General features: G+C 49.1%; 5 protein-coding genes across 5 annotated transcripts; 3 read left to right on the plus strand and 2 right to left on the minus strand.

The window, feature by feature from the left end:
- Positions 1-3427: 3427 nt before the first annotated feature.
- Positions 3428-4487, plus strand: LOC117844692 (uncharacterized). The gene has a single exon (XM_034725446.2). The coding sequence runs from the start codon at positions 3743-3745 to the stop codon at positions 4160-4162; it is 420 nt and encodes a 139-aa protein (XP_034581337.1). The 5' UTR covers positions 3428-3742; the 3' UTR covers positions 4163-4487.
- Positions 4488-5299: 812 nt separating this feature from the next.
- On the plus strand, positions 5300-10183 carry LOC117844690 (ATP phosphoribosyltransferase, chloroplastic). The gene is made up of 11 exons (XM_034725444.2): positions 5300-5682; positions 5794-5853; positions 6472-6585; positions 6969-7034; positions 7124-7231; positions 7332-7415; positions 7946-8047; positions 8245-8358; positions 8440-8520; positions 8906-9025; positions 9747-10183. The coding sequence occupies exons 1-11, from the start codon at positions 5422-5424 to the stop codon at positions 9840-9842; spliced, it is 1206 nt and encodes a 401-aa protein (XP_034581335.1). The 5' UTR covers positions 5300-5421; the 3' UTR covers positions 9843-10183.
- Positions 10184-10808: 625 nt separating this feature from the next.
- On the minus strand, positions 10809-12289 carry LOC117844691 (lysine-specific demethylase JMJ32). The gene is made up of 2 exons (XM_034725445.2): positions 11077-12289; positions 10809-10979 (listed from the first exon to the last, which is right to left on the minus strand). Exons 1-2 carry the CDS (start codon positions 12128-12130, stop codon positions 10957-10959), a joined length of 1077 nt encoding a protein of 358 aa, XP_034581336.1. The 5' UTR covers positions 12131-12289; the 3' UTR covers positions 10809-10956.
- Positions 12290-17404: 5115 nt separating this feature from the next.
- Positions 17405-18606, plus strand: LOC117843925 (uncharacterized). The gene is made up of 2 exons (XM_034724689.2): positions 17405-17572; positions 17797-18606. The coding sequence occupies exons 1-2, from the start codon at positions 17558-17560 to the stop codon at positions 18214-18216; spliced, it is 435 nt and encodes a 144-aa protein (XP_034580580.1). The 5' UTR covers positions 17405-17557; the 3' UTR covers positions 18217-18606.
- Positions 18607-19743: 1137 nt separating this feature from the next.
- LOC117843924 (E3 ubiquitin-protein ligase UPL5) lies at positions 19744-25098 on the minus strand. Its single transcript, XM_034724688.2, has 3 exons — positions 23131-25098; positions 21810-22393; positions 19744-20225 (listed from the first exon to the last, which is right to left on the minus strand). The coding sequence occupies exons 1-3, from the start codon at positions 24908-24910 to the stop codon at positions 19962-19964; spliced, it is 2628 nt and encodes an 875-aa protein (XP_034580579.1). The 5' UTR covers positions 24911-25098; the 3' UTR covers positions 19744-19961.
- Positions 25099-26600: the final 1502 nt, after the last annotated feature.

A 26600-nucleotide genomic window follows, 5' to 3' on the forward strand; every position in this document is an offset into this window, starting at 1 on the left:
CATTTGGTCACCGCCGGCACACAAATGATCGACGGTCTCATACTGGCCGTGCAGACTGCAGACGACGTCCCGTGATCTCCATTTCCATATTCTTTTTTCTCGGAAGACCGGCCGTGGAGACGTCCCCGGAGTGCAATAATTGGCGACCGGTCGGTGACCGGGTGACGGGAGAACCACCGCCACCGGCACCGGAGACGAAATGAACACGAGAGGAAAACGAGTGGCCTGGCGTAGAACGCGGGAGAAGAGGGATGGAGATGGTTGCCATGTCGTCCGAGCACCCGCGGTTTTTGCTGGCCGGGCGTCAACGTCCACCCCACGCGAGCGAGAGGAAGACGGGGGTTTATTTTAATTCCCTTGCAAGCCATGGGTGCCGTGCCGCGCGTGCCTTTGCCTCGCCGACTTGCCGTGGTCGCTCGCTTCCGAGGGCGGGCGGCGGGAGAGCGGCGTCACCGTCTCACCGACGGTTCGCTCCGCACGCGGCCGGCTCCGTGCTTTGGGCCCTTGGGGAAGTCTGGGCCGTCAGCTTGGATTTTCGCTGCTGGGCTGCTGAAGGTTGCAGATGGGCCCACAACAGAGAGCATGGGGAATGTGTGTGACGAGAAGGCAGCAGGTAGGAAAAAATCGTTTTGACGTCCCTCCTGTATTGTCGTAGTCGGAATTTCATCTCTCATGTACAAAACCGCATACCGGCCCTCCCTCGTCTTTAAAACCCGTTTATTTTGAACCCTAGGCTGTTTTAGGAGTGATTCGCGTGACATGGTATGGGCCTCACATGTCAGGCGGTAGGCCCCATCCACCAAGTGGCTTTCTTCTTCCCCTCTCTTTCTCCTCCTCCCCCTCTCTCTCTCCCCATCAGCAGCCGCGCCCATGCTCATCGGCCGCTCGTCCCTCATGCTCGGCGGCCGCTCGCTCCCCCATGCCCAGCAGTCGCTCGTCGCTCGCACGAGGACCGGCGGCCCTCGCCCTTCTCCGCCTCTCGTCCACCACACGCAGGCCCGGCGGCCCTCGTCTCTATCCGCCGCTCGTCCTGGTGCCGGAGGTCGATGCCCCGCCATGGTGCCCCTCGTCCGCGTCCGACATGGGTAGTACAACCTATAATCGGCCGGTCCTCTCGTCGCCTGCACTACGCCAGTAGCCCGAGTGGAGGGTCCGAGGGTGGGGTAGATGGGCGAGGACGGCCGGGGGCGCGTGCGGCGGGGTAGGGATTGAGCGCTAGTGGGCATGGGAAGCGCCGAAGCGGCAATCGGCGGGGGAGCGGCGAGCTTGCTCGGTGGCGCCATGGCCGAGCAGGGAGAGCAAGGCCTCTCCAGATGCAAGAAGAATTAATTGGAGCTAGGGTGTTTGTTAATTGAAGGCATCGTCGCTCGATTGGAGCTGGTGTGGCTGTCTGCTCTGCTCTTGCAATCGGAGGTGGCAGGTGGTTGGTAGAGCTCGGGTGCTTGGCTGGGGATTTGGAAGAGGGCAGGAGACGCTTGTCTACAGGTCCCCTTCCGCTCCATGCACCTGCGGAGCTCCGGGGCGCGCTGGGGAAGTTCAGCGGTTCCAGTGACGGCCTGCGTCGCGCGCTGTTCCCACCCCCACTTGGCGGCTGTGGCTCGCAGCACGACGAGGACGGCGAGGCCGCCGCTGTGGACTCGAAAGAAGAGGAGAAGAAGAGCGCCCCAGGCATGTGGGACCCAGTGCCACCGGTTGCCTAACATGTGGGGTCCCACACCACGTGACGCAAAACCGGTTCGCATTTGGACGTGATTCGCACGATATTGCGTAGTTGAGGGTACGGGATACCCGATTTTGCACATACGATATTGCATAGTTGAGAGTACAGGATACCCGCTTTTACACATAAGCGATGAAACTCGGACTATTAGAGTGCGTCTGGATGGAAGACAATGTAGGATGTGATGGTCCTGTTCTAATTTTCTGGGATGGGACGATTCCATTTCATATTTGGTTGAATGGGATGAGTTCGTCCCAATTTTTTGTTTAGTTGGAGAGATTGTAACAGACGGGATGAGCACCGTTTTCTCCTTCCGTTAGACACTGTTTGTAGGCCCCACTCGTCATACTAACGACGTCTTCTTCCTTCTCCCTGCGCCACGCTGGCCTCCCTGGTCCACCCGCGGCGCCGCCCCTGCTCGCCTCCGCTGCCCCTAGGTCACGCCCGCGCCACCCCCTGATCCACCCCGCCACCCCCCCCCCCCCGATCCAACCCGCCGCCGCCCCTGGCACGCCCGCGCCACCCTTGCTCCACCCCATCGCCTCCTGATCCTCCCAGGCGCGCCCGCCTCCGGCCGCATCCGCCCTGGTTGCGCCCGTGTCCGCCCGCGGGAGCTCCGACCGCGCCGCGAAGAAACGACGTTGACGGAGACAAAGTGGGACGCCCCGTCCGCTCGTTTTGGAGGGACGGGGGTATCCCGCATATAGAGAGAATATTCTCTTCTAGGATGTCCCCGTCCCACCTGTCCTCCAACCAAACGCGGGATGAAGTGGGATCGTCCCGTCCCCTCCCACTTCGTCCTTGGAACCAAACAGCACCCTAACAATATACGAGCAACGTCGAAAGGATTTTTTCCTAGCGGTTACCATTAGCGACTGATAGAAACTTGTGGCCGGTGTCGGACTGTCGGTAGGCCGAACCAGGTTGGCACAGGTTTTGGGCCCATCGGTACGGTGTGGCGGAAGCTTTTTGTACTTGCTGTATCTTTGTTCTTGTGTCTCGGTCCAACTTGCTGGCTTGCTGGTGCGTGCCGAACACGGGCTTGGTTGGCGGGCTGGAACGCGGCCGCCAACACCTTTCTCTGAGTAAGTGAAGCCGCGAAACAGGGGACCAAACCTGATTTGCTATGTCCCGGAAGACCACCATTGTATCCGTACGCCTTCTCCACGATATGATTCTGTCACTGTTACCGCTCGTCTGATATGCTATGGAAAAACTTCAGAACGCAAGCAAGGTTTTCCGACCGCGGAACCGCCTGCGTGCGGTGAATTGATCCCTGGAGCTCGCTGCACGCAGCTAAACGCTCGGACAAGGCGTACGAGTACGACCTTGCCACTCCTCTGACGTCCTGGCCGGTTTGGCTGCCGGACGCAACAAGAATGTCGACCACAGCCAATCAGCCATGGTTTCGGACTTTTTTTTACAGTGATGTGAACTACTGTGAACTGTGAAGTGACTTCCCGGAGCTCGCTGCCCACACGAAGCTTAGACTGGAAGTAAGCGCCACCGACCTTGCCACTCCTGGACGTCCTGAGCGGTCTCGCTCGACGCCGGCCGACCGAACGCACCAAGAGAAGAAACGCGGCCTCCTACACACGCACCGGCGCGGCGGCGCCGACCACGACTCGACGCTACGGGAAGGCGCACATTCCCCGCGTATTCTGCGAGACCCTGCCCTCTTTTTACCGGCGAACGAATAATCCATGGGACGGGACGGGAGCCAGAGCCTCTGCTTTAGATAGAGGAGAACAGAAACTTGGCTTACATCTCAAGCGAGCGCATATCGGATTAGAATTATTAGTCTTCTTAGACCGCCCGCTGTTGCTGATGCTTCGGCACATCCCACAGCATATTGCCCCCGGCAAAACCAACTCCCGGCTCAATTAGCGCGCCGCTATAAAACTCCGGCACGGTCCTGCCGCATCTCTCCAAACCGGTCGACAGAAACACAAGCACGTAGCTAGCCAGCGAGCTAACAAGCTCTCGATCGTGAGGAAACTGAAGGTTTTTTTCCCGGCCAAGATGAGCGTGGAGATCCTGGACGGGCGGACGGTGCAGAGCTTCGTGGAGGACGAGCGCGCGTTCAACTCGTGCGTGGACGCCCGGTTCGCGGCGCTGGACGCGGACCGGGACGGCCGGCTCTCGTACGCCGAGATGGCGCGGGAGCTGGCGGCGCTGCGGGTGCGGGAGGCGCACTTCGGCGCCGACGCGCCGGCGCCCGCGGCCGAGCTCGCCGAGCTCTACGGGTCCCTCTTCGCGCGCTTCGACCGCGACGGGGACGGCGCCGTGGGGCCCGACGAGTTCCGCGCCGAGATGAGGGAGCTCATGCTCGCCGTCGCCAGCGGCCTCGGCGCGCTCCCCGTCCAGATGGTCGTCGAGGAAGGAAGCCTCCTCAGGAGGGCCGTCGACAGGGAGATGGCAGCCGCCGCCACGGCAGCGTGACCGACCGACCGCCGGCGAGGGCTCACCGTCGCCGTGCCTCGGCGTGTCGTGAACTCGTGATGCAGTTCGCAGTTCCTGAGAGATCGAGTTTCTGATGCGGTGTCTCATAGTAGACTCGCAACGCATTTGTACTTACAAGTTACTCCGTATTACGCACAAGAGTATTTGGAGCGGCGTCAAGCGTGTGCTCATGTACCATTGTATTACCGCAGCGCGTGTACTAACTAATGCTGACTGATCGAGATTTCAGCTGTGTAACCGTGACAGTATAAATGTACTAATGTACGCCGAGAGTGATAATGAACTTATATTTCTGTTTTGTTTAGTTGAATCTTGGCAACGTTTGCCCCTGGCTATGACTCAGCTTACTTATATTTTCTGAGCTACCGATTTGAAAGCGTTACCACGCTCCACGGTTTACTCCACGGCAAGGTTGACACAAAACGCTGTGTTCACCTCAGCGATGCCAAGAAAGCTTATCTGAAATGTCTCCATTCCTTGGACATTCCCCCTACCTGCTCGATCTGCCCTGGCCTCTCTCTTACTAGTAGTACCTCATTTTGGAGGTAGTGCATAAAATTGTAACAAAAGTTTAGAGGGCCGGATGATACAAAGCATAGCCGTGCAAAATTTAGAGGGCTCTTTGGAGCATGCAATGGTCGTTTAAGAGCTTCAGCCCTGCGCGAGCAAACACGACTTTGCCTTTTGGCACGCCAAAAGGTTACGCTGTGACCTCTCTTTTTCATGAGTGGTTATGCTGATCTTTTGGTGATGGTTTTGATACCCTTTTGCTGTGCAATGCTAGTAGCTTACATTTGTGGTCTTCACCGTTACACGCGTCGGCTTCGCTTTGTTGCAAAACACTATTAGAGAAATGATTCGATCCTACACTATTTGTTCTACAAAGAAAATCCAACCTCGTCTCTTTCTTCTTCACCGCCCGTCTTAATAAAACTACCTAAATATTTCAAGACTATTCATTTCACAAACATTGTTACATGGATTTTTTTAGTGGAAAATTGGAAATATGCATTTCTATAGAAAACACTAAAAATTGTGTTGGGCCTCTTGCCTCACCATAGCGGGCCGCAATCGGCCCTAAACGGGACCCGGGCTAGATACCCAAAGCCTCGTGCGCCGCATATTCTCTGCTGCTGCTGTTCACTGCACCCGCTCCGTCGCCGCCGAACACCGCCGCCAGCCTCACTCCACCGAATAACGGCAGCGAGCCACCGCCCGCCCACCACCAACCCCCCAAAATGCCGGCGATGTTGGCGGCGCAGTTTACGGGCATCCCTCTATCCCAGTCACCCGCGCCACAGCCCAGCTTCCGCCTTGGCCTCCGTCCCTGGCCGGCGGTGAGGGCCCGCTCTCTCGCTCCGCGGGCGGCGGCCTCTACGACCGCCGTATCCGCTAAACCGGCGGCGGCGGCGGTTCCCCCGGTTGCGGACCGCACTGTCGTCCGTATCGGGCTCCCCAGCAAGGGCCGCATGGCCGAGCAAACCCTAAGCCTGCTCAAGGTTCGGTACTCCTTCCCTGCGCGTACTTCCGTTTCTGAGTCCGAAATGTTGAATTGTATGATTGGCTTGCTGATTCCGTTATGGTCTTGCTGTTTTTGCTTGATGGTGCAGAGTTGCCAATTGTTGGTGAGGCAGCTCAACCCGCGGCAGTACACTGCTGATATCCCGCTGGTGAGGTTCACAGAACTATGTCCTCTCTGATTGAATTACCACCTCTTGAATCTGGCAGGGGGGTAACCAGTTGCTGTGACTCTGTGAGTAGGTGTTCTACCAGTGGTTCCTGATTCACTGCTAGGATAATGGGGTTTATGAGCAGTGTATTATAGCTTTCTACTCCCTAGATTTTTCTGTAAGATAGGTTATTGTAATGTAAGCTTAACACTTAGCAAGTGGGAAATGGCTACTATAATTCTGATGGTTATATGCAAGGCCTCTTTGGTGTTTGGTTGGAGCAATGCCAAATAGATGTTTCATGGTGTCTATTGATCCTGCACTAATGTGAGCCTACATAAGAATCCTGCGATATTCATGTAGCAAAACCATGTAAGCTGCAGAACATGTTTTTGTCATAAGTTACAACTAGTCAAGAAAATTTAGGCCAACTGGGTTATCAACATTTCTGAATAATCTTTTAGATTCAAGAAGGTTTTTGTTGGCTACTATTAATCTGTTGCTATGAGCGGACAGCTGGTCTGACATATTGGGGAGCGGAGCGAGTGATAGTTGGTCGCAGTAGAATTCTCACCCAGTTTTAATCTAATGGGCCGATATCTTTTCATTCTCTTGCAGATTCCGAACCTGGAGGTTTGGTTTCAAAGGCCTAAGGATATTGTTCGTAAACTGCAGTCAGGGGATCTTGACCTTGGTATTGTGGGTTTTGACATAGTCAGTGAATACGGGAAGGTAAATTTCTGAGCAATCCTGTTTCTGTTTGTGTATGCTTTCAGTCTTAGCTGTATTGGATGCTCCTTTTGTCACACAATTTAAGTCCTTTTATTCGAGAATCACCATTTAACAATATTATTCTACATATGAAACTAATAGTGTAACTATTGCACTTTGCACCTTCCGCCTGCAATTAAACAGGGGATGTGCGGTCATTTCTCATTATCTTTATCCTTACACTTAATTGCCTCATTGGTTTGTGCGCACATGGAGGCTGTGAACTCATATATTATGGAGCATGAATTTCTGCCAACTTAGTCACAATATTCTTTATGTGAACTTTTTCTGTTTTTGAAGAATCTGTATCTGGTTTGTGCTTACTTAAAAATTTTATGTATCAGGGCAATGAGGATTTAGTAGTTGTTCATGACGCTCTTGAGTTTGGACATTGTCGTTTATCCCTTGCGGTATGGTGCTATCTAAACGCATTCATCGATACTAGTCTACCTATTCCTAATTTAAGTTTATATCTGAAGCAGTTAACTTGTGTGACCAGGTACCTAAGGAAGGCATTTTTGAAAATATAAATACTCTAGAGGATTTGTTAAATATGCCTGAATGGACAGAAGAAAGGCCACTACGTGTTGTTACAGGATTTGGATATGTATGATCATTCACCCAATCAGTCTAATTCTAGACACCCCAACAGACACATGAACATTGCTTTGCTGATCATTGACTAATGCAATATTGTTGCGCTGCAGCTAGGTGATAAGTTCTTAAGAGAGAAAGGTTTTAAGCATGTTCGCTTTTTATCTGCTGATGGAGCTCTTGAGTCATATCCTCCTGTGAGATTTCTTTCTCTTCATTTGATTTCCTTCTGTTCCGATGCAATCCCCCCGTTCTTCTTTTCATTTGCTTCATCCATGTACTTATTTGGAATTTGGATGGCCCAATAGTTAAATGTTCCCCATTTTTGCTCCACAATGATACTTACATTTAGATCTGTAGAGAATCTAAATGCCAACATTTTGTATTAGCATACTTCAATCATTGCGCTGTCCACAAATTAGGATTTCAAATAGAATTTTGTGTACTACTGTCTGTTGTGCCTTTTTATGTTTTTTTATGTTCTTGCTCTAGTAACTATGATGGCTGGCACGGATTTTGTATGGGTTATATATGACTGATGTAGATAATGGGTGCCTGAACTTTATCTCTTCAGATGGTTCGATTTGTTCATTTACTATTGTAAGGTATACTGGACTGTGCACTAGTGTTTTTCTTTACTAGCTTATGAGTTGTTATGGTAATGTACCAAGAGGCTATGAAGGTTGGTGCATGATTCTAATTTGCTTCTCTTTTTTTCCCTGTGAAGATGGGTATGGCTGATGCTATTGTTGATCTTGTAAGTAGTGGGACGACCTTGCGTGAGAATAATTTGAAGGAAGTTGAAGGTGGCGTAGTTGTTGAAAGCCAGGTGAATCTTCTCTCTCTCTCACACACACATGAACATGCCCAGATGCCCCCCCCCCCCTTCCCCCTCACACACAAGCACATGGGCCCACACTCAGTCACTCACTGTCAAATAGGCAATATTTCCAACTACCAGTTGATGCTTCTTTTGTCAAAGATAAGAGTTTTATTCCTTTTTCTAAGATACCAAATTCTATGCAGGCCACTCTTGTAGCGAGTAGGAAGTCTCTGCACAAGCGTAAAGGTGTGTTGGAGATTACCCATGAGTTGCTTGAAAGATTAGAGGCTCACCTCAGAGCAACTGCAGAGTTAATGGTAAGTCTTAATATAGCTTATGTATGTATGATTATACTGGGTTGAGCAATCAAATCATTGTACTTTCTATAATTGTATTAGGTCACAGCAAACATGAGGGGCAACAGTGCAGAAGAAGTGGCAGAGAGAGTTCTTAGCCAAACATCAATATGTGGATTGCAGGTAATGATTAGGAATATTCTAACTAGCAACTATCATTATCTTCTGAAAACTGGTAGTGTATCACTTTTGTGGTAAATGATGATCTATATGTTTGAAAATAGAGCTGCATTCATCATGCATAGAGACTATATCTGTGACCAAATATATATTTATTTATTATACAACTGTAGCAGAAACAATATCCACATGAATCAAATCTGATTAATCTGCGTCATTTAAATTTCCCCACTGAGTAAGGAAATATAAATCTATTGTTCCCTTTCCTTTTCTTCCATTATAAGGGAACTGGGCTTTTGGAGCTGCAGTAGTTTGAAGTATCGAGGTTGGATTCTTATATTTCTAGTTCTTGCTTATGATTTTATTTACTCCATGTTGATGTGAACAGGGTCCGACTATAAGTCCTGTATACTGTAGACGTGATGGCAAAGTTGACGTGGAATACTATGCTATTAATGTGGTTGTTCCACAAAAGTTGCTTTACAAGTCTATCCAACAACTGAGATCTGTAAGACTGTTGCCTCATCCTTTCTTTTGTTTGAAAACTCAAATTCCTAATCTATCCTAAGGGTGCGTTTGGCAGAGCTCCCAGAGCTGATTCTCTTTCTGATTCCAGCAGGAGCTCTGCCAAACAGTTTTTCAGAGAGAAGTGATTCTCTGCTGAAATGAACTAAGAGGCTGGGAGCTGAAAAAAATAGTTTCTCCTGATTCCGTGAAGTGATTCTCCATCCTGATTTTAAGAGTTTATGCTAGGAAATCAAAGAGAATCACTTTCAGCCACAGAATCACTTCTCTCAGAGAATCAGCTCCCATAGAGAATCAAAATCAGATAGAGCTCTACCAAACAGACCCTAAGTAAATTTCGAATGTAATTCTCCTGAAGCAATGTTCGAAGATGATTATTCTCCACTAACTATCCTAAGTAAATTTCGAATGTAATTCTCCTGAAGCAATGTCTTTCTGGCATTGCATTTGAGTTTTAGGATTTGAGATCAGGTTTATGCTTCGTTTGAAGCAGTTGAAGGCACAGTACTTTTCCTCCACTCTAATGAGATTAAAAAAAAAGCTTTTATTGCTTTCTTCTGCACATAGCACAGTGAACCGTTGGAGCTCTTACCAGAACTTATTAGAACCTATGTCATGCTATATATAATTATCTTTTCTGAACCTGTATGGTTGTTGATGTTAATGACACAAGCAATACTAATATCTGGTTTTTGGAACTGCAGATTGGTGGCAGTGGAGTCTTAGTAACAAAGCTGACCTACATATTCGATGAGGAGACGCCAAGGTGGCGCAATCTCCTTTCAGAGCTGGGGTTGTAACTTAGCGCACCGTCAGCTTCTGGTCCCTTACAACGTTCTCTGTTGTGCACTGCACTATTTAGTCCTTACTGAAGCATGTAAACAACCCATATACAGAAGTGAGCTACCGTGTGAAATATCTGTCACTGTCAGTGTACCTCTTCGGGAAATTTTGGTCTGTACCGTCGTGCATTGTGGCGCAGCTGTTTATACACCAGGCATCTGTTGGACCGTCTGTGTTCCCACCGATGTATTCATAGCGGGTGTGCGTGTATTTGTTGTGTGGTTGTGACTTTGCTCGCTGTGACGTCGAACAATCGGCCATATCATGTTTAAATAAGGAAAGCTGGTAAGGTTCGTCACCTTCTTGACCCTCTTGCGTAAGTCTCGTGCTCTGCTGTATTTATTGTCTGAACTTTGATGCATTCCTAGATCACAAGAAGTATTCTCACTGACCACAATAGGTTGACATGGGGAAGCCCTAAGACTTAGAGTAGCGAAGCCACAACTCACAAGTTTTACAAGGAGTTCGTACTTCAATACTGGAGAAACAAACCATATAAGCAAAGGTTAACTCCAACAGACACACAACCAAACTGATACGCTGCTGACTCTAACACCTACTACAAGTGCACAGACAGCACAGTGGAGTCTGATCATCAGCACCAGAAGTAGTAGCTCTGCCCCCCTCTCTTCCACATAGCCAGAAGAGAAACTCTGCTATCGCTCGTACCTTGATAGCTTCATCTTCCTTTTCAACCTTCCGAAGGAGGCGCTCATCAACCTCAATTTCATCCTGCCTGCACAGCTACCGTCTCACCCTCACGCATGATGTTATTTATCTACATGTAGCCACGCAGTAGTTTACCTTTCTGCAAAAAACAATCCATCCCTAACCCCTCTAGTAGTTTTACATGATGCATGGTTGCACAAATTATCACTCTTAAGACCCACAGAATACAAGCAGGAACAAGAGAGAAACGCATGGACACAATGCGAAGTTCATCTTCTCTTTTGTGAATGCAGCCAAACTTTGCCGCCACTGTATCGAGCCTGATAGGCCAATTGACGACTGCAAATGTTGTACAGACATACAAAGCCGGTTAATCAGTTTCCATGTGTCTGGCAACTACTCCTAAAGCTTGCAGAGTTGTTGCTCTGTCAGACAAAGGCAGGAGGAAATCAGATGTAATCAGAATAGGTCACCCTCAATCATTCTTCTCCTCAAGATCACCTTCCAAAAAACCAGACTTGCCTGATGAACAACCATCGATCTCCATTGACCTCAAGAAGTTGAAGTAGGCATACTTGATGTCAAAATGCATGTCGTACCAGTAGTTCACAGCAATGGTGAGCCCGTTCGGCCCTGGGCTCTGGCTGACATGGTGGAACCACATGCTTGGCAGGTAGAGCATCTCGCCGGCGCGGACCGTGCACCGAATCGGCGCCGGCCCGTCGGAGTAGAGAGGGAACGACGACGCCTGAGCGTCCAACTCCTCCGGCGACGCCGGGCACGGGTCTACGCTGCTCCACGGCACGATCCTCTCGGGCTCGTCCAGCTCCAGCTTAAGCCTCATCTGATGCTCCCCTCCTGCGTCCTTCTCCTCGGCGACGTAGTGGGCGGCGGGGTAGTCGCGCACGTAGAGGCGGTGGTGCTCGGTGGGGGGCAGCAGCAGGAAGTGCTTCTCGCCGGAGACGACGGCGTAGATGTTGTCGTAGTGGTCCTTGTGGAAGGAGGTGACGGAGTGGGCGTTGCCGATCCAGAGGTTGACGGCCTCGGGGAGGCAGCCGAGCGCCTCGCTGGCCCAGGGCACGTGCGCGTCCACGTCGCCGGCCACCGCCGCGTACTCCCCCCTGAGGCAGTCGTCCTGCTGCTGCGCGTACGCGACCAGGCCGGCGGCCGGGTCGGATCCTCTGATGAGCCGGACCGCGGCGGGGAAGTCGACGCGGCGGACGTGCGCGGACGCGAAGCACTTGGAGGAGGACTCGTGGCGCCCCGGGTGCGGGGCGAGCGCGTCGGCGCGGCCGTCGGGGGTGAGGTGGAGGGAGACGGTGGTGGAGCGGAGCGCGTCGGTGAGGTAGGAGGCGGTGGGCCAGAGAGACGCGGCGGGCCAGTGGCGGGTGGCCGCGGCGGAGACGATGAGCGGGCGGCCCGGGGAGACGTGGTCGCGGAGGAAGGCGAGCGGCGTCGGGGGCAGGTCCGCGCGCGGCACGGCGGAGGCTTTGGCAGCGGTGTCGTCAGGGGATGGGGAGCCGAGGCCGAGAAGGTCCCGGGATTCCGCCCACAGCTCTCTCACCGCGCGCTCCATTGGGTCGTTGCGGCGCCCGCCTGGCACGGGCGCCGCGGCGGCTTCTGCTCTGGCTACTCGATGGTTTTGCGAGTTCTGGCGGCGGCGGCGGCGGCAGCGGCGCGGTGGCACGCGCAGTGGTTCAAGAGGAAGGCGTAACTGGTGGGCTGGACGGAAATGTTTGTTCGAGCATGTCAATGGGCTTAAACTTTATAGGCTTTTTTGGGCGGAAAAGAGATTGCGTTCATTGCTATTTGGGCCTTCTACTCAGCAACTTCAAGAAACTCCACAATGAAGCCCATGAGTGCAAAATTGGGGATCCATCGGTTGTTTGAAAAGAACAAAGGCTTCTTCAACTGAATGTGCGGATGCTTTGCATGAACTATCTGAACACCCTTTATTTGGAGGAATCAGAATACCTTATTTAGTTTTCATTGAGTGTGAATAATAAACATATCAATTACTCAAGAAGTATATTTCGCATTGCAAGTTGAGAACTAAGATCATGTGGATAAGGACAGAGGCAAGTAAGTATGAAGTCACTGAAACTATCTTTTACATGCCAACTTGAACAGCACTCTACAAACTACATTTCTCTCTGGCCAAATATGTCAACTGCGCCATGCGAGTCCTATTACTAAACCTTTGACTTCCAACTGCTACGGGCATGGAAGGAAGCATTCCCTCACACTGCATGCTTCGATATCATCCCCCTCATTGACCTGTTACAAACAATAACCCAATGCAATGGCTAGCTAGGTAAAACATGTAGCTCCAATCTCCATCATGAGCCAACAAGAACTTCCGTCTGATCGACAAATTCGACACGTCCGGAATAATAAAACTCCTTATCCTGAAAATGCGTTGTCGATCGGTACTCCACCGAACGTCGCGCCCATGGCAGTTGATCGATCGAGATGCCCTCTTATTTTTTTTTTTGCGGAATTGCATGGTACGATGCCCTCTTATCAGGCACCGGAAAACTATAGTGTTTTTGTTTCGTCCATTTGTTTGCAGGAGGGTACGGGAATCTCTGATTGGTTATGGCCTGATGGGCATGGGCGTGACTTGCTCTCAGACTCTCAGTGAGCTCATCAAGCACGTCCGGTCGCAAGCAAAGTGGTTACTACATTGCGCCTGCAATGGCCGCCGTGTCGGTGCAGCATTTGTTCATGGTCCTTGATGATAAGGATCGGTACATTTACAGGACTAGGTACTACCTCCATTGGTCTTCATGAAATGATGATATCGTAGATTCCTTGTCAAAAAGAATTTTGTGAACACAGTAAAAATAATGAGATTATTAAACTACATGCACTGATCAGTTATTCGGTTACACCCAAAACTTTAAGCTGAAAGATGAAGACAGACGATTGAATCTATACTTTGGCAGATCTAACTAGAATAAATGCAATTAGTCAAAGGTTTGATGATGTCTCGTTGTCGAAGTAGTAGCTCTGGAGCAATCAATTTGCATTTCAAACAACAGGTTGATGTTTATAAAAAAAAGTAAAATGGTAATAACAACATACATTCACACTCATTTACCTCTGTTGAGGACAAATTCTTTTTTTTCGTCCGTATCTCTTTATTTGAAAAGAAATAGTACATTTGGAGAATATTGCAAGGAGCAACATGTGTACCTGATTACAGATCCAAGGAGACCACATGCATGTTCTTATGTTAGTATGGCCACTGGCAAGTTTTTTTTTAGGGCAAAACTCGAGAGCTTCATTTATTCATTTGCAGGATTACAATCTCGGTTTGCCACCTCCTTGAGCCAGTTTGGGAAGTGACTAGGTACAGACTCGATCAAACGGCGAGACCTTCTTCGTACAGCAATGTGCTGCTGAATTGGCCTCCCGTCTTACAAAAACAATCTGAAACGAAGTAAAACTCCTGCCTAGCTCCCGTGTTTCATGCCATAAACCAGCCACCGGCAAGTTTTGAACATATCATGTTATGGAGAAGGAATGCAGCATCATGCCAATCCAGGTTAAAATTTTTACATTAAGCCTCTAAGATATTTTTTTAATGATATAAAGCAACACAAACACGGCAAGGCTTGCATTTTACAAATTCAACTAATATTGCCTTTCAATCATAGACAAATTATGGCTTGCTGTTCATAGGTACAGATGTTCCGGCCGATCATATGAATTTTATTGCAAGTGGTCGCAGGATGACATGGAAACACGTATTTGGCGGCATCCCACGTCATCACGGAGTGGAAATCCTGTTCAAGAGGACTGCGAGTGGGGTCCGGTCCACCGCCCCTAGCGCTGGTGCCACGTCACCATCGGGTTCCGGGTCATGGCCTCCAATTATGCCACTCTGTCTCTGCGGCCGGCAAACTCCATGGCAACATGTGTGGCGCTTTGAAGCCTCCAGCCAAATGAACTTTGCACAAAGCAATGCGTCGTCAATGAAGACCACAGACCAGTGAGCGTTCAATTTTCCACTGCATTTTGAACTTTTCCTTTAATTCATGTATATTTTATCGACAGGAAAACATCGCTAACATTTGCAAACACTTGAATTCGATACGGAAACTCAAAAGCAGGGAACGTATACAAAGTTGGTTACCACCGGAGATCCGAGAGGATATGGACGCGAGCCCACACTGACAGCCGGCCTCGCCGATTTTCCCTGTGATCTGTCGCCGGCCGGTCAGGCCATCCGACTGGGCATGTTGGATGTTCGGTGTGGGCTCTCTCTCCGAAAGGCGAAATCCTCTCGTCATCTTCCCTATCATCTCCACATCTGAATGGCTGGGCTTAGAGCTGGGAAAACGACGTGCACAAAAAGCTTTCGTGACGCTTGTGAACTCGCTAGAATCTCATGAGAAGAAAGCCACTGCCGCCGCCAATATAGGTGACGATATGATCAAGGTGCCGTTTGAAACACAAGAAGGATCACTTGTGAAATCAAAGCGTTTCTTTTCTTGCCTAAACCTAGAGCTTTGTAGTGGACCGGCCTTGAGCTGGCTGCCATGTGATTGCTGATCTTTCGGCAGCGATGAGCTATGCCGGCGCCAGTTTGCGGAAGAGATAACGCGGTGTCAGGCAGAGGCAGTCCCATTGCGGTGCACCACAAAACGAGTGTAACCTCGCTGTCTTGCTGATGAGATCCTTGCTTGCCTTTTCCATTATTTTGCTAGACAAAAAGCGATCGATGGACAACTACTCCCGCGGTGCAGTACAATCGGCTCAAATATTTCTATATGCTAGTAGCTTTTTGATAAAGGTGCTGATGCGGCCTAATCTCCAAAGCAACAGGACGAACTAGCTCCAAAGTTGATAAAGGGGCTGATCCATTTGCCTTGATTAACCGGAACAAGATATGGGTTAGAAATAGGTTTGATTCCTTTTATGCAGTGGCTGCGATTTTGGTCCGTTACCGTGCGAGAAAATAAGTGAGACTGTCCGTTTGGCAAAGGCGTTGGAGGTCATCACTTTGTATATCTTTATCAAGAATGGATGGAGAAACAATAATAGATTTGGTTTTTGATTTTGTCCTATCGACTGCATATTTTTTAATTTGTGATCAGCCTGGAGAATATGAAGAAACTAGGCTGTGTGAAACGATTCTTTTTTTTAAAAAAAATAGGTTTGATTTCTACCAAAATTGATGCACATGATGAGCGTCGAGCCGGAATTCAGCATTGCCAAACTCTAGACGCCGAGATGGCCTGCCTAAATTTTGGCTGGAAAGTTGATAGCTCTTTGAAGAGGTAACGAGTTAATAAATATCGTTAACTATAACTTGAGATGAGTAACCATTTGTCGTACAAGGTAACAAATCCTAAGTTATAACTTTTGTTATACCGAGGACCTTAAAAAAAACATCGAAAAGTTATGGCCGACGATCTTGGGTTCACTATCATGAATTCATGATGCAAGCACCCCGTCGTGACATGGAGATTAGATTAGCCTGATCCTTGATGCGACATGCAATAATTCTAATTCTTATCATCCCATCGACTAGTTACCACAGCAAACAAAGCTCTGTTTGTGGGTCAATTGCATTGCAACCGTTGCTTTATGATCTGCGAACATCTTGCAACAGCTAATTGTCCCCTTTCAGTTGACGCACACAGCACTGTCCAAAAACGAACAAAACTACACGGATCCACCGCTCGAAAAGTCCTACCAGCTACTAGCTAGCTAGCTATAGATGCAACCTGCCTTGATCTACTCCAAATTCCAAATCACATCGATCGTAGTAGGCTCATCGTCGTAGCGTCCCCTCATCAGATGCACATTCGCTGGTTCCAATTGCATTGCCTGCACGCTAACCCGACAAAAGCCTCTGTTCCTGCCACCTACAATCTCGTACGAGCGGAGCACTAATCGATCTCCTCCCGTAATCAAAGCTGCGGAATCTCTCTTGCTGATTCGTGATTTGGCTGGGGGGAGAGGGCCGATCGATCAGACGGTCCAGGCGAAGGCAATTAAACTACGGAGGCCAAGGATGGCGTAGAACGTGCAGCAACAATGAGATGCGCACCTCAAAGCCCTGCACGCGCGATGAGCAGAAGGCTACAACTCAAAAGGGTACACAGTGCACTTGCCGCCACGGAGAAATGTGAGGCCACCTGTTCTGTTCCTAGACTATTTTGTGATGATGAATCTGTCGCTGAAACAGCTTTTAAGATTCTAAATGTGTAGAGTATTGCAACAATGAGATGGTACGGCAGTACTATGTACTATCATAACCGATGTCAAAATTTTAATTATGACTTGGGCAGAAAAATAGATTAACACGTCCAATATATTTCACAGTAGATTTAATGAAGTTAAATTCGATGTTGCAAACTAGAAATGGGGGAGTATAACACAAATCTTAAAGCCAATTCGATGATATAGACCGAACAACTAGAGTCTCGGGGAGAAGCCACGTTCGCCTCCACAACGAGATCGATTTGGTCAGATTTCACTTGGCCCCTTCCTGGCACATCTACCGATCGACCTGTGAGCCTGTGAATCTGTGATCACCTTGATCTCTCCCACAATCTCACCGGGCCTGTTGAGCGAAACAACCAAGACACACCGTGCACACCACCCCTTTTGGACCCTTTCCATGTGTCATGGCTCATGGACGCATCGCCTCCTTTTGGTTGCAATGCACGACATGTTCATGTGTGTGCCTGTACAGCTCTCAAGATTCCCGATCATGATACGAACGACAGCTCTTCATTATCTTTTTTTTTTAAAAAAAAATTGCGGCTGGGTGACCCCTTGTGTTCTCCCCATTTTGTCCTCGCCACCGGGCCTCTATATATAGTGCCCCCGTCTCAGCGCATTGCTTCACACAAGCACTGAAGCACAAGCTCCTTCCCATTCTCTGATCGATCGCTCTAGCTCAGTCTCAGGCTCTTAGCTCTTGCTCTAGCTAGCCAAGTAGCCACCACTCTTCTTGTAGTCACCAACCTTCTGCTCGTCACCAATGGCCACTGCTGAGGTAACTCGCTCGATCAGTCGATCACCATCATCTGTGTGATTCTTCATATGCACGGATCGCCTCGATCGTTCGAATATCTTATGATCCGAATGCTTGTGAATGCATGCTTTGTGATTCCATCGATCGATCGCCATCTTGATGATGAGCTCGATCGATCCTAGGAAAGCGAGATCAACTGTGCTTCTAACATGTTGTTTAATTTGCACGCGTCGTGACACGTGCAGGTCCAGACCCCGACCGCCGTCGTGACCGAGGAGGCGCCCGCGGTGGAGACCCCGCCGGCGGCGGCCGCCGCGGCCGAGGAGGCTCCCAAGGAGGAGACCCCCGCGCCGGCGGAGGAGACTGCCCCCGCCGTGGCCGAGACCGAGAACAAGGAGGCCGAGCCGGAAGCGGAGGCGCCCAAGGAGGCCGAGCCAGCCGCTGCTGCCGAGCCGGAGCCGGTCGCCGAGGCGCCCAAGGAGGCGGAGCCGGCGGCCGCCGAGGAGGTGAAGGAGGAGGCGGCGCCCGCCGCCGAGCCGGAGCCAGAGGCCGCCGCTCCTGCTGCCGAGGAGGCACCGGCCACTGAGGCGGCACCCGCTGAGGCGGAGCCCGCGGCGGCCGAGCCGGCCGCCGAGGAGGACGCGAAGGCCGCCGACAGTGAGTGATGAGGCCGTGCGCGACGGCGCCCACGGTGGATCACGGCTCGGCGTGGCATACGGCAGCCGCGTGCGCGCGTACACGGCACGGGCTCGCCGTTCAGTACGCTACGGTTTTTACCGGTGTGTGCGCGCGTGTGGCGTAGTCGTAGCTAGCAGTAGTAAGCTGCTGCCGTGTGGGCTAGCTGTCGTGTGCTGCTGCGGGGCTGCGAGGAGTGGAGTGGAGTGGAGTGACGTGGGCTAAAATAAAAGTGTGTCGCGGGTGGTGGGGCCCGGTGTCAGCGGCCCGGCGCCCCCCTGCCCTGCCGCTGCAGCTTGTGTCTTTGTGTGCTGTTGGTTCGTATTACCTGTCATGTATGGGGTGTCGTGTCAAGTTAATTATCAACCACGTTTGCGCTATCGTTGTTGGTTACTTTTTTAAGCTGCATTGTGTGATATGAGTATGATGATCTTGATAGAGGTATAGAGCTAATCGTTCGTCGGCAAATCCGCAAAGCTTTCGTGGAAGATGAGAAGTGCCGCAGCAATTGCCTGGAATCGCCAACCGCGCCATGCCGCCATAAGGTCAGAGAGATCTTCAGGGCTCAGAACGAGGACGGGTCAGCTCCGAACTTCAGAGTTGCGATGCCGGGGCCAGTACGAGTGGCCTGGACGGGAAGGGATCTTCCCAGATGCTGCCCCACGCAACCAGAGCCAACAGCATCCTGACTCCAGTTTGGTAGGCTCGGGTTGCGAATCCAACCTAGCTGCAGCACGGGCCTACAAAAACATTCGGCCACGGCATCATGCCGACAAGCCGTGTGGTCGTCGAACTCGACCCGTACGTGCATCCCCCTGAGGCCCTGAAGGGGAAGGGTCGCGCATGTGAGTGAGCATCCCCCATCAGTGAGCCTGTTTTGCCGATGCCCTTCCGCCTTCATCAGCCGCACCGGGATCTCGCAGTCGCAGGATGCGTTGCCGGCGCCTGACAGGCTGACTCCGAGCTTCTATGGGGCACGCAAAACATAACGGAGCGCAAATGTACCCGATTCACTGGTGTTACAACGAACATGCATATAGCTGTGACCGCTGATCAGATGCAGTACAGGTTTGTGGCCAGAGTTTCAGATACCGCGAAAAGACGGTTGTGATTCAGAACCAAAGAATGGCTGTGATTCAGAATTTCAGATGCCAAGCGCCCAGGCTGGTCCAAGCCTCGAGAACCCGATGCCAGGCCATTTCTCAGAGAACCTCTGCCCACGCAGCCACGCTTAACTGAAAACTGGCAAGCTACTGCTATAAGAGGCCTGACCAAAGTTTGCCAGTTTCATAAAATCAGGGGAAAAGTGGATTTACGGGTGTTGCCCATACGAGCTGAACAGAGCATGAGAGCATTACATAAGTTAACTCCCTTCCAAACACAAGACAACTCCATGCTTTTGTCCGGTAACGGATCAACCAGAATAACCCGCACGAGTTCAATGGTTGCCGGAGCTGCTCAATCGTCAGCACAATGCAGCTACATGCACATCAAAGCATCGGCGCATCGCACACCTCTTTGGAAATAAGGAACCTGCTTTCTACCAATTCCTCTACATTAGGTTAAGTGTCTCAGAACACTAACTCACGGTACATACAAAAAAAAGAAAAAGAAAATAAACAAAATAAGACCTATTACCTTCAAGCTTATAGGATCAGATTCAATGAGATAACAGGATGACACTAGCCTACGATATGTACAAAATATACCGCTTCCCACTCAAGAATGGCAGCAACTACCATGTACCGAAGCTGCAGCTCACATGTTCTTGTGTGATCTTCTGCAGCTGGTTTTCCACCATTTTCGAGGATGTATAAGGAGGGAGGCAGAGGCGGTAGAAGCAGGTCTGAGACGATGGGAGACGGTCAGGTGAGTCCGATGTCTTGTATATGTACAGTTTGGAGCTCAGCCCACCAAAGCCTTCTGATGGCAAGTACTTTACTGAAGTCCAGAAGAAAAGGAGCTGCCTCTGTTGCTCGATTGGCATGCGCTCGACCGCCTGCAGTATGAACAAATAAGTATCCAAGGATGCAAGAAACCGATTGGTAATACATAATGCGTTTGCTCTATAAGAAAGATGAATTTTGGGGTAAAAAAAATATGAATGTCTTGACAGATATGCATGCAAGGTAACGAGGGACAATTAGCCGTGTTTCAAACAATGTCAAAGCAGGCAGTTTTAACACAAGTCACTATATAAATAATGGTCGATACCAGCAACAGAACCAGATCCTGGCTCCTGTTGATGAAGCTCCAACAAAGATGCATCCGCAACAACATAAGAAAAGTTGTTTTGTTGTTCTCATCTCACTTACACAAGCATCAACAAGAATTGTATGACGAAACTGAAGTTTACAAAAAGAATTAAGAACATTGATTTGCTTATTTGCATCAGAGCCGCCAAAAAAGTAGAAAGATGGTGCAATCGTGTCATATTGATACTAAAACATACGCAGCCATGTGGACCAATGGTTGAGTGCAAGGTTCTAGTGGTTGAGGTCTTGGGTATATACCCACTATGGCACTCTCCTTAAAATTACATACACATTTTCCTCGTGTATTCTCATAAAAAAAAGGGAAGAAAAAAAAACACTGCCCGCATGGCAATGATTAACTTGCTTGTTGGTGAATCCAACATACAATGTCATCAATTGACGGTTTGATGTAGCGTAGCACCAAGGATCAAGCTAATAGCCTTAGTTTCAATTAGTAGCTTGCATTGATAAGATTAAGAGATGAATGGGATAAAGGATGATGTTGCTGGGCAGATGTCAATCATCTAACTCAAAATTTCTGGACGAAGCAACAGTTAAAACTAAAATAGTAAAGGATTTCATCACAGTGATGTGGTAACTACAAATTTCAAGGGCAATGAAACCGAAGTCCTTGAACAGTAGGCCTGGCCAACAAGTGCATCTCATTATGGGATCAACTAAACACACCATAAAGTTCAACCTCATGGTTTAAACATGCCACAGACACAACACATACACATAATGTTTTGGCTCAATTTGCACCCTACAACTTCACAGGTTCAGAATCTGCCCGGGTTGCGATCAACCAAGACAACCAAGACAAAAAAAAAAAAGCCAGTTCAAACACAGTATGCCTGTACCATATATGATAGCAAACTAAATTCATGAACTGCTATGACGACATGATGGAGGCCAAAATAAAAGGGACACTTGAAGAGCATATCAAGAAAAAAGATACCATACTTTGAAAAACGTTACTTTCTGCAGGGATAGCGCATGATTAGCCATTTTTACTGGGACAGGAATGTATATAATATCATGTCTTAAAAAAACAGAACTACGCCTCATAAGTGAATGATGCTGTCATCGCATACATTTATATTAGGTTTGTGTCTCATAACACTTGTACATGTACCACATGCACTGACCTGATTGGTCTGCAGCAATGATTGGTATTTTTGTGTTCCCGCAAAATCTAACAGAGTTTACTGAGAAATGGCATGTTTGCATGAAAAAATGAACACACGAGAAGATGGTCAAAATATAAGGCAGCACAACAAACTCATAATTCATGATAGAATGCATTTATACAAAACAATGCAGTGTACCTTCCAGAACCAAGTAATCAGGCGATCCTTTTCTTTGTAGCCATTATATTGAGTATGTGATTTCCAATCTTGCAGATTTATTGTGTCATTGCTTCCCCCTAGCAGTCGGTCTAAGTCTTCCAGATCTAAGCACTCAAAAAAGTCTTTACGACGCTCAGGATTAACTAGTATGTCAGTAAATCCTTGGGTGAAATGGGTCAGCTGAGCTGAAATAGAGTCCACAAACGTATTCTTAATAAGAAGATCAATGTATTGCTCTCTGTTTCTGATATTCACACTGATATCCTGCCCTCCTGGGCAAAGGTCAATAATCTCTCGAGTACCTAATTCATGAGCTCCTCGGGAAAATGTTAGGTATAGATCATCAATTTCAGCAGCATTCATCTCCAGAATCCTTTTACAGCTTGCATATTTGACAGGATCTGCCACCGAAATATCTTCTAGTGTAATACTTCTCCCAGCAAGATGCAAGAACAGGGTACGGTCTAGCACAATTCCAACTTGCACCTTATGCATCAAGGCTAATCCGATTATTCGTCCCGCAAAAGTGAAGTACTTCAGATGCAATGGATCCACAGCAGATGCTGCAATGTGCAGATAACTGTCAAAGGTTAGAGGACATCGCGACAAAATCATTGTGGACACCAGTTGTCCAAAATATAATGGATAAATAAGAAAACATTAAATAGAAAACAAATAAAGTCAAAGGTGGAACAATAACTATAATAAGTAGGAGATGGTTTTCTTCATAGGCGGACTGTCAACATACAAACTGAATCATAATCTTCTCATTTCATGAACATAACCATGGCAGCTACAAGGGCTCATACTGTATAATGGCAATAACATCACAATTTACTACTGACTGCATCAAATGGTATAATACTTCTTTGGTCAAGCATGGGCTTATCACATAAGGCAGCTTTCAGGATTGATAAGCTGAACTAAACAGGATACATGTAAGTCCAAAATCACATTTTAAAGTAGGTACCTTTTCTTTTTATGTGATTGTAATAGCCAAAATGTGCACGACGTATGCAACTAAGCAACCCAGCAAAGTTGGGAAGGATAAGGCTTTAACAGACTGCTGTGGTACTCTCCATATACATGTCCTTTGGGAAATACATGCATCCAAATTTTTGAAAATTGGACTATCATTATGTTTTCAAATATTTAGATTGGATACATGAAAATCACACTGCAGATTTGATCCCCAACATAACAGAATATATTAGGCCCTACAGGTTTGAAGTTGCTTGGCTGTAGTGCCACACCAATAGAACTATATGTGAAGTGGTAAGATAGTACCCAGGAAACTTACTTTCATTCAAGTAGAACCTTCGTTTATCCTCAGGACAAGGCGAGAAGAGAACTTGCTTCGGACTGAAAAGAGCTTGGCACACCAAACAAAACCATTCTCTCAGAACCCCAGGACCTGTAGCTTCCTCATTCTTAAACTCCATAAACAGCCCACCTCGAAGCTCATTGTGTTTCGCCTGTGCGATGTAATTAAAGGATTCATCAAGTAAATGTGACCGATCAATCAACATCTCATGCAGCTCCCCAAAATCATCCTTTCCTTCAGGGAGCATCATGAAGACTAAATTCCTTCTGGCCTCAAAGCAGAGGAGATTCTTATGCTTCGCAAGCCAATGGAGATGCTCATTTCTCTTGGAACAGCGGACAAGTGCATTGAGCGGCGCCCTATGTGCCATCAACACAAGCTGTAGGGTGTGCCCCACATCCTCATAAATCGCTGAGATGAAATCGAGTTCAGTCAACACAACCAGGATGAATGATCGAGCGGCCCATATGGTTTGACTTTCCATGACCCCGGTGCTCTCTGATGACAATGATAGGTCCATCTCCAACTTCTTCAAGCACTCATCCAACCTTTTCAACATGTCCATCGACATGTTGTGGAACCTCCATATCCATGTGTTACCATGCTCAGACTCCCTGCTGTACAGATTCCTGGGCATTGGCCCCTCACCGGATATCCAAAGACGTGCCTGCTGGCACATCACTTTAAAGAAGTTTGAGAACTCATCAAGATCAATGGGCGAGACCACCATGGGCTCGGATGCGAGTCCCTCGAGGACCAAATCCACTGCTTCACGGGCAAATGGCAGGATTTGCTCGATCAACCTGGTTGACGAGTTCATGGACGGGGGCAGCCTGGGACGATTGGATAACACTGATGCAAGTGAACGCCGGCATAATCTATAGAGTGATTCCCTCCTGCCCGCAGCCAAGGAAAGCAAGCGGCAGAATTCAAGCAGCACCGGCGCAGTCAAGACCAGCACGTCCATCGGTAAGGACGAAGGGTCCGTGGCGATAAAGCATTTGATTGCACGCTCAGCGTAAGAGCGAAAGGGGGACTTTGAGAGGTAGAGGCGAACCAATGATAAGGCGGCTCCCGCCTGGAGGAAGATGTCGAGGTACTCGGCGGCGTGGTCCGCCGTGGCCCGGTCTTCGCCTGGAGACCCGCGATCGTGGCGGGAAAGGCCCAGGTTGGCGCGGTGGGCGCGGAGGATGAACTCCTTGACGAGCTCGTCGAGGGAGAAGGCGGCGGCGGGGACGCAGGCGGCCCCAGACTCGGCGCCGCCGGCGGTGGCGGCGATGTGCGCGGCGAGCTGCCACGCGTGCGGGTGCTGGGTGGATCGGAGTCGGGCCGCGAGGTGCAGCGTGGAGTCCTGCGGGAGGCCGAGCTCGGCGAGGGTGGCCTCCGGGGCGAGCTGCCGCCCCGCATAGAGGAGCCGCAAATCGCGGCCGTACCCGCAGGCGCCGAGGTGGTCGAGCACGGCGCCGACGGTGTCGTCCCACCCCGCGTGCATCGCGATGGTCCTGGAGTCGGTGGCGCGCACGAAGAAGTGCGCCTCCCGCGGCCACGCGGGGGGCGGCGAGGCGGCGGCGGCGGCCGCCGCCGCGGAGGCGCCATCGGCCCCCGAAGCGGAGGCGGAGGCCGACGAGGACGACTCGGCGGCGTCGGCGCCGGCGTGGGCCATCAGCGGCTGCTTGGATGACGGGGGGAGCGCATGATCGGGCGCGTCGCGGCGGCGCTTGGGGTTGCGGCGGAGGCAGGCTAGCGCGGCGGACATGCTTAGATCGGATTCATCGGGGTCGGGGAGGGGGGAATTGCGGCCGCGGCGGAGAGGCGGAGGTGGGGGCGGGGGGTTTAGAAGGACCGGAATTTGGGGGAGGAGGCAGCAGGAGGAGGTGGGGGGTGGGGAGTGAGAGACGACGGAGCAGAGCAGTTTGTTTGGGCCTGCCCTTTTCTTCCTCCTTCCTCTCCCTCTCGGTTGATCACGCTTTGGCGTTTTGTTTAGGTTCCCCTTTCCTTTCGGCTCTCCTGCCCCTGGAATGGCTTTTGAGGGGTCTCCTTGATTTTTCGCGTTGCTTGCTGTGGGGTTGCCGTGCGTTCTCACCTCTCACGCCACTGCGTGTGAATTCGAGAACTCCTCGTTGTGATTGCATTCTATCTACTAGGTTATGAGATTTTAGTGCATCGATTTTTTGCAAGCTGTTTCTTAGCAGTTCCATCCCTTGTATATCTTTAGAGATTATGTTTTCCGTGCCAACTCATACAAAGTTCATGACATGCCGCTAGGTTTACCAAAAATATTAACTCGGCATATAACTATTTAGATTTTTTCTGATTTGTTTGCAGTTTCCTTTATTTGTTCAGAGACCATAAATTGGGTTGTTGTGTATTAGACTGCATAATGTGGGCTGGGCTGGGCTTGAGTTGGGCTAAGGAAAAGCCCAACTTCTTTCGGCCTAAAATTCACGCCCAAGCCGACCATTAACTCCATGTCAGGCTAAGCCGCCCATCAATTATTAATAAAAAATAAATATTTTAATTATTTTGGCCAAGTTTGGAGTGGTATGTTTTTTTCCAGCATCGCGCGCCTAGCCCTAAATGGTTGTGGGGCCTGGCTCAGCACATCGGCTCGGTTTAGACTTTTTATACTTAGGATATGTATGCTGCCCTTTGACTTTTGGCATTCCTTCCTATTCCTATTTCTTTAGGAGGAATAGAAAATTGTTTGTTTAATTTGTACGATTCTATCCTTTTAGAAAATATTGTATTTATGTCTTTTTGTACGAGATTTCCTCTCCAATCCAAAGACTTGTTTTAACTTCTAGGAGTAGATTGTAACATTTGTATATATTCTTCCATCTTAGAAAATATTTTTGCCAATTTCTTACACAACCTTCATGGAAGCTACATTGCATAGGTAATCCGTGATGCGGCGTGACCTCATGATCCCGTGCCCTCTTTCGTTTCACACTTAAAATGGGAATTAATTGTTGACTTGATTTGCATTTATGATGTATCTAGATCATGACACGTACACTCCTGTAGTTAGAGATGGAAACATTGCAAGACATATACTTTTGTTCTCATTAATAGACAGATATATTTGAAACAAAATTTATAATATTTGAACTTATAACATGAAACAAAAAAAATAGTGATCCAGTGACGGTATTGTCAAAAATCATGATTTTATTATATTTTGTGCCCAGTAGGGAATCATATGGAAAATTGCTTTGGCACCCGTGCCTATGCTGTGGTTCATTTTCCTGCCCAATTGCTGAAGTTTGGCCAACTAACATCTTTGGTGGCGCAGCTTATATGTGGTGGAGACGTGGAGTAAGCCATCTGTGAATACGTGTCGCCTTCAAGATCTTCCATGTATTCATCTATCTCCTTGTCTAATATAGCACACAAGATAATCTAAATAAATAATGGAGGCAACTATGAACAATTAAACGCTAGTGAAA

The sequence above is a fragment of the Setaria viridis genome, chromosome 2 (assembly GCF_005286985.2).
Source record: "Setaria viridis chromosome 2, Setaria_viridis_v4.0, whole genome shotgun sequence".
Lineage (NCBI taxonomy): Eukaryota > Viridiplantae > Streptophyta > Magnoliopsida > Poales > Poaceae > Setaria > Setaria viridis.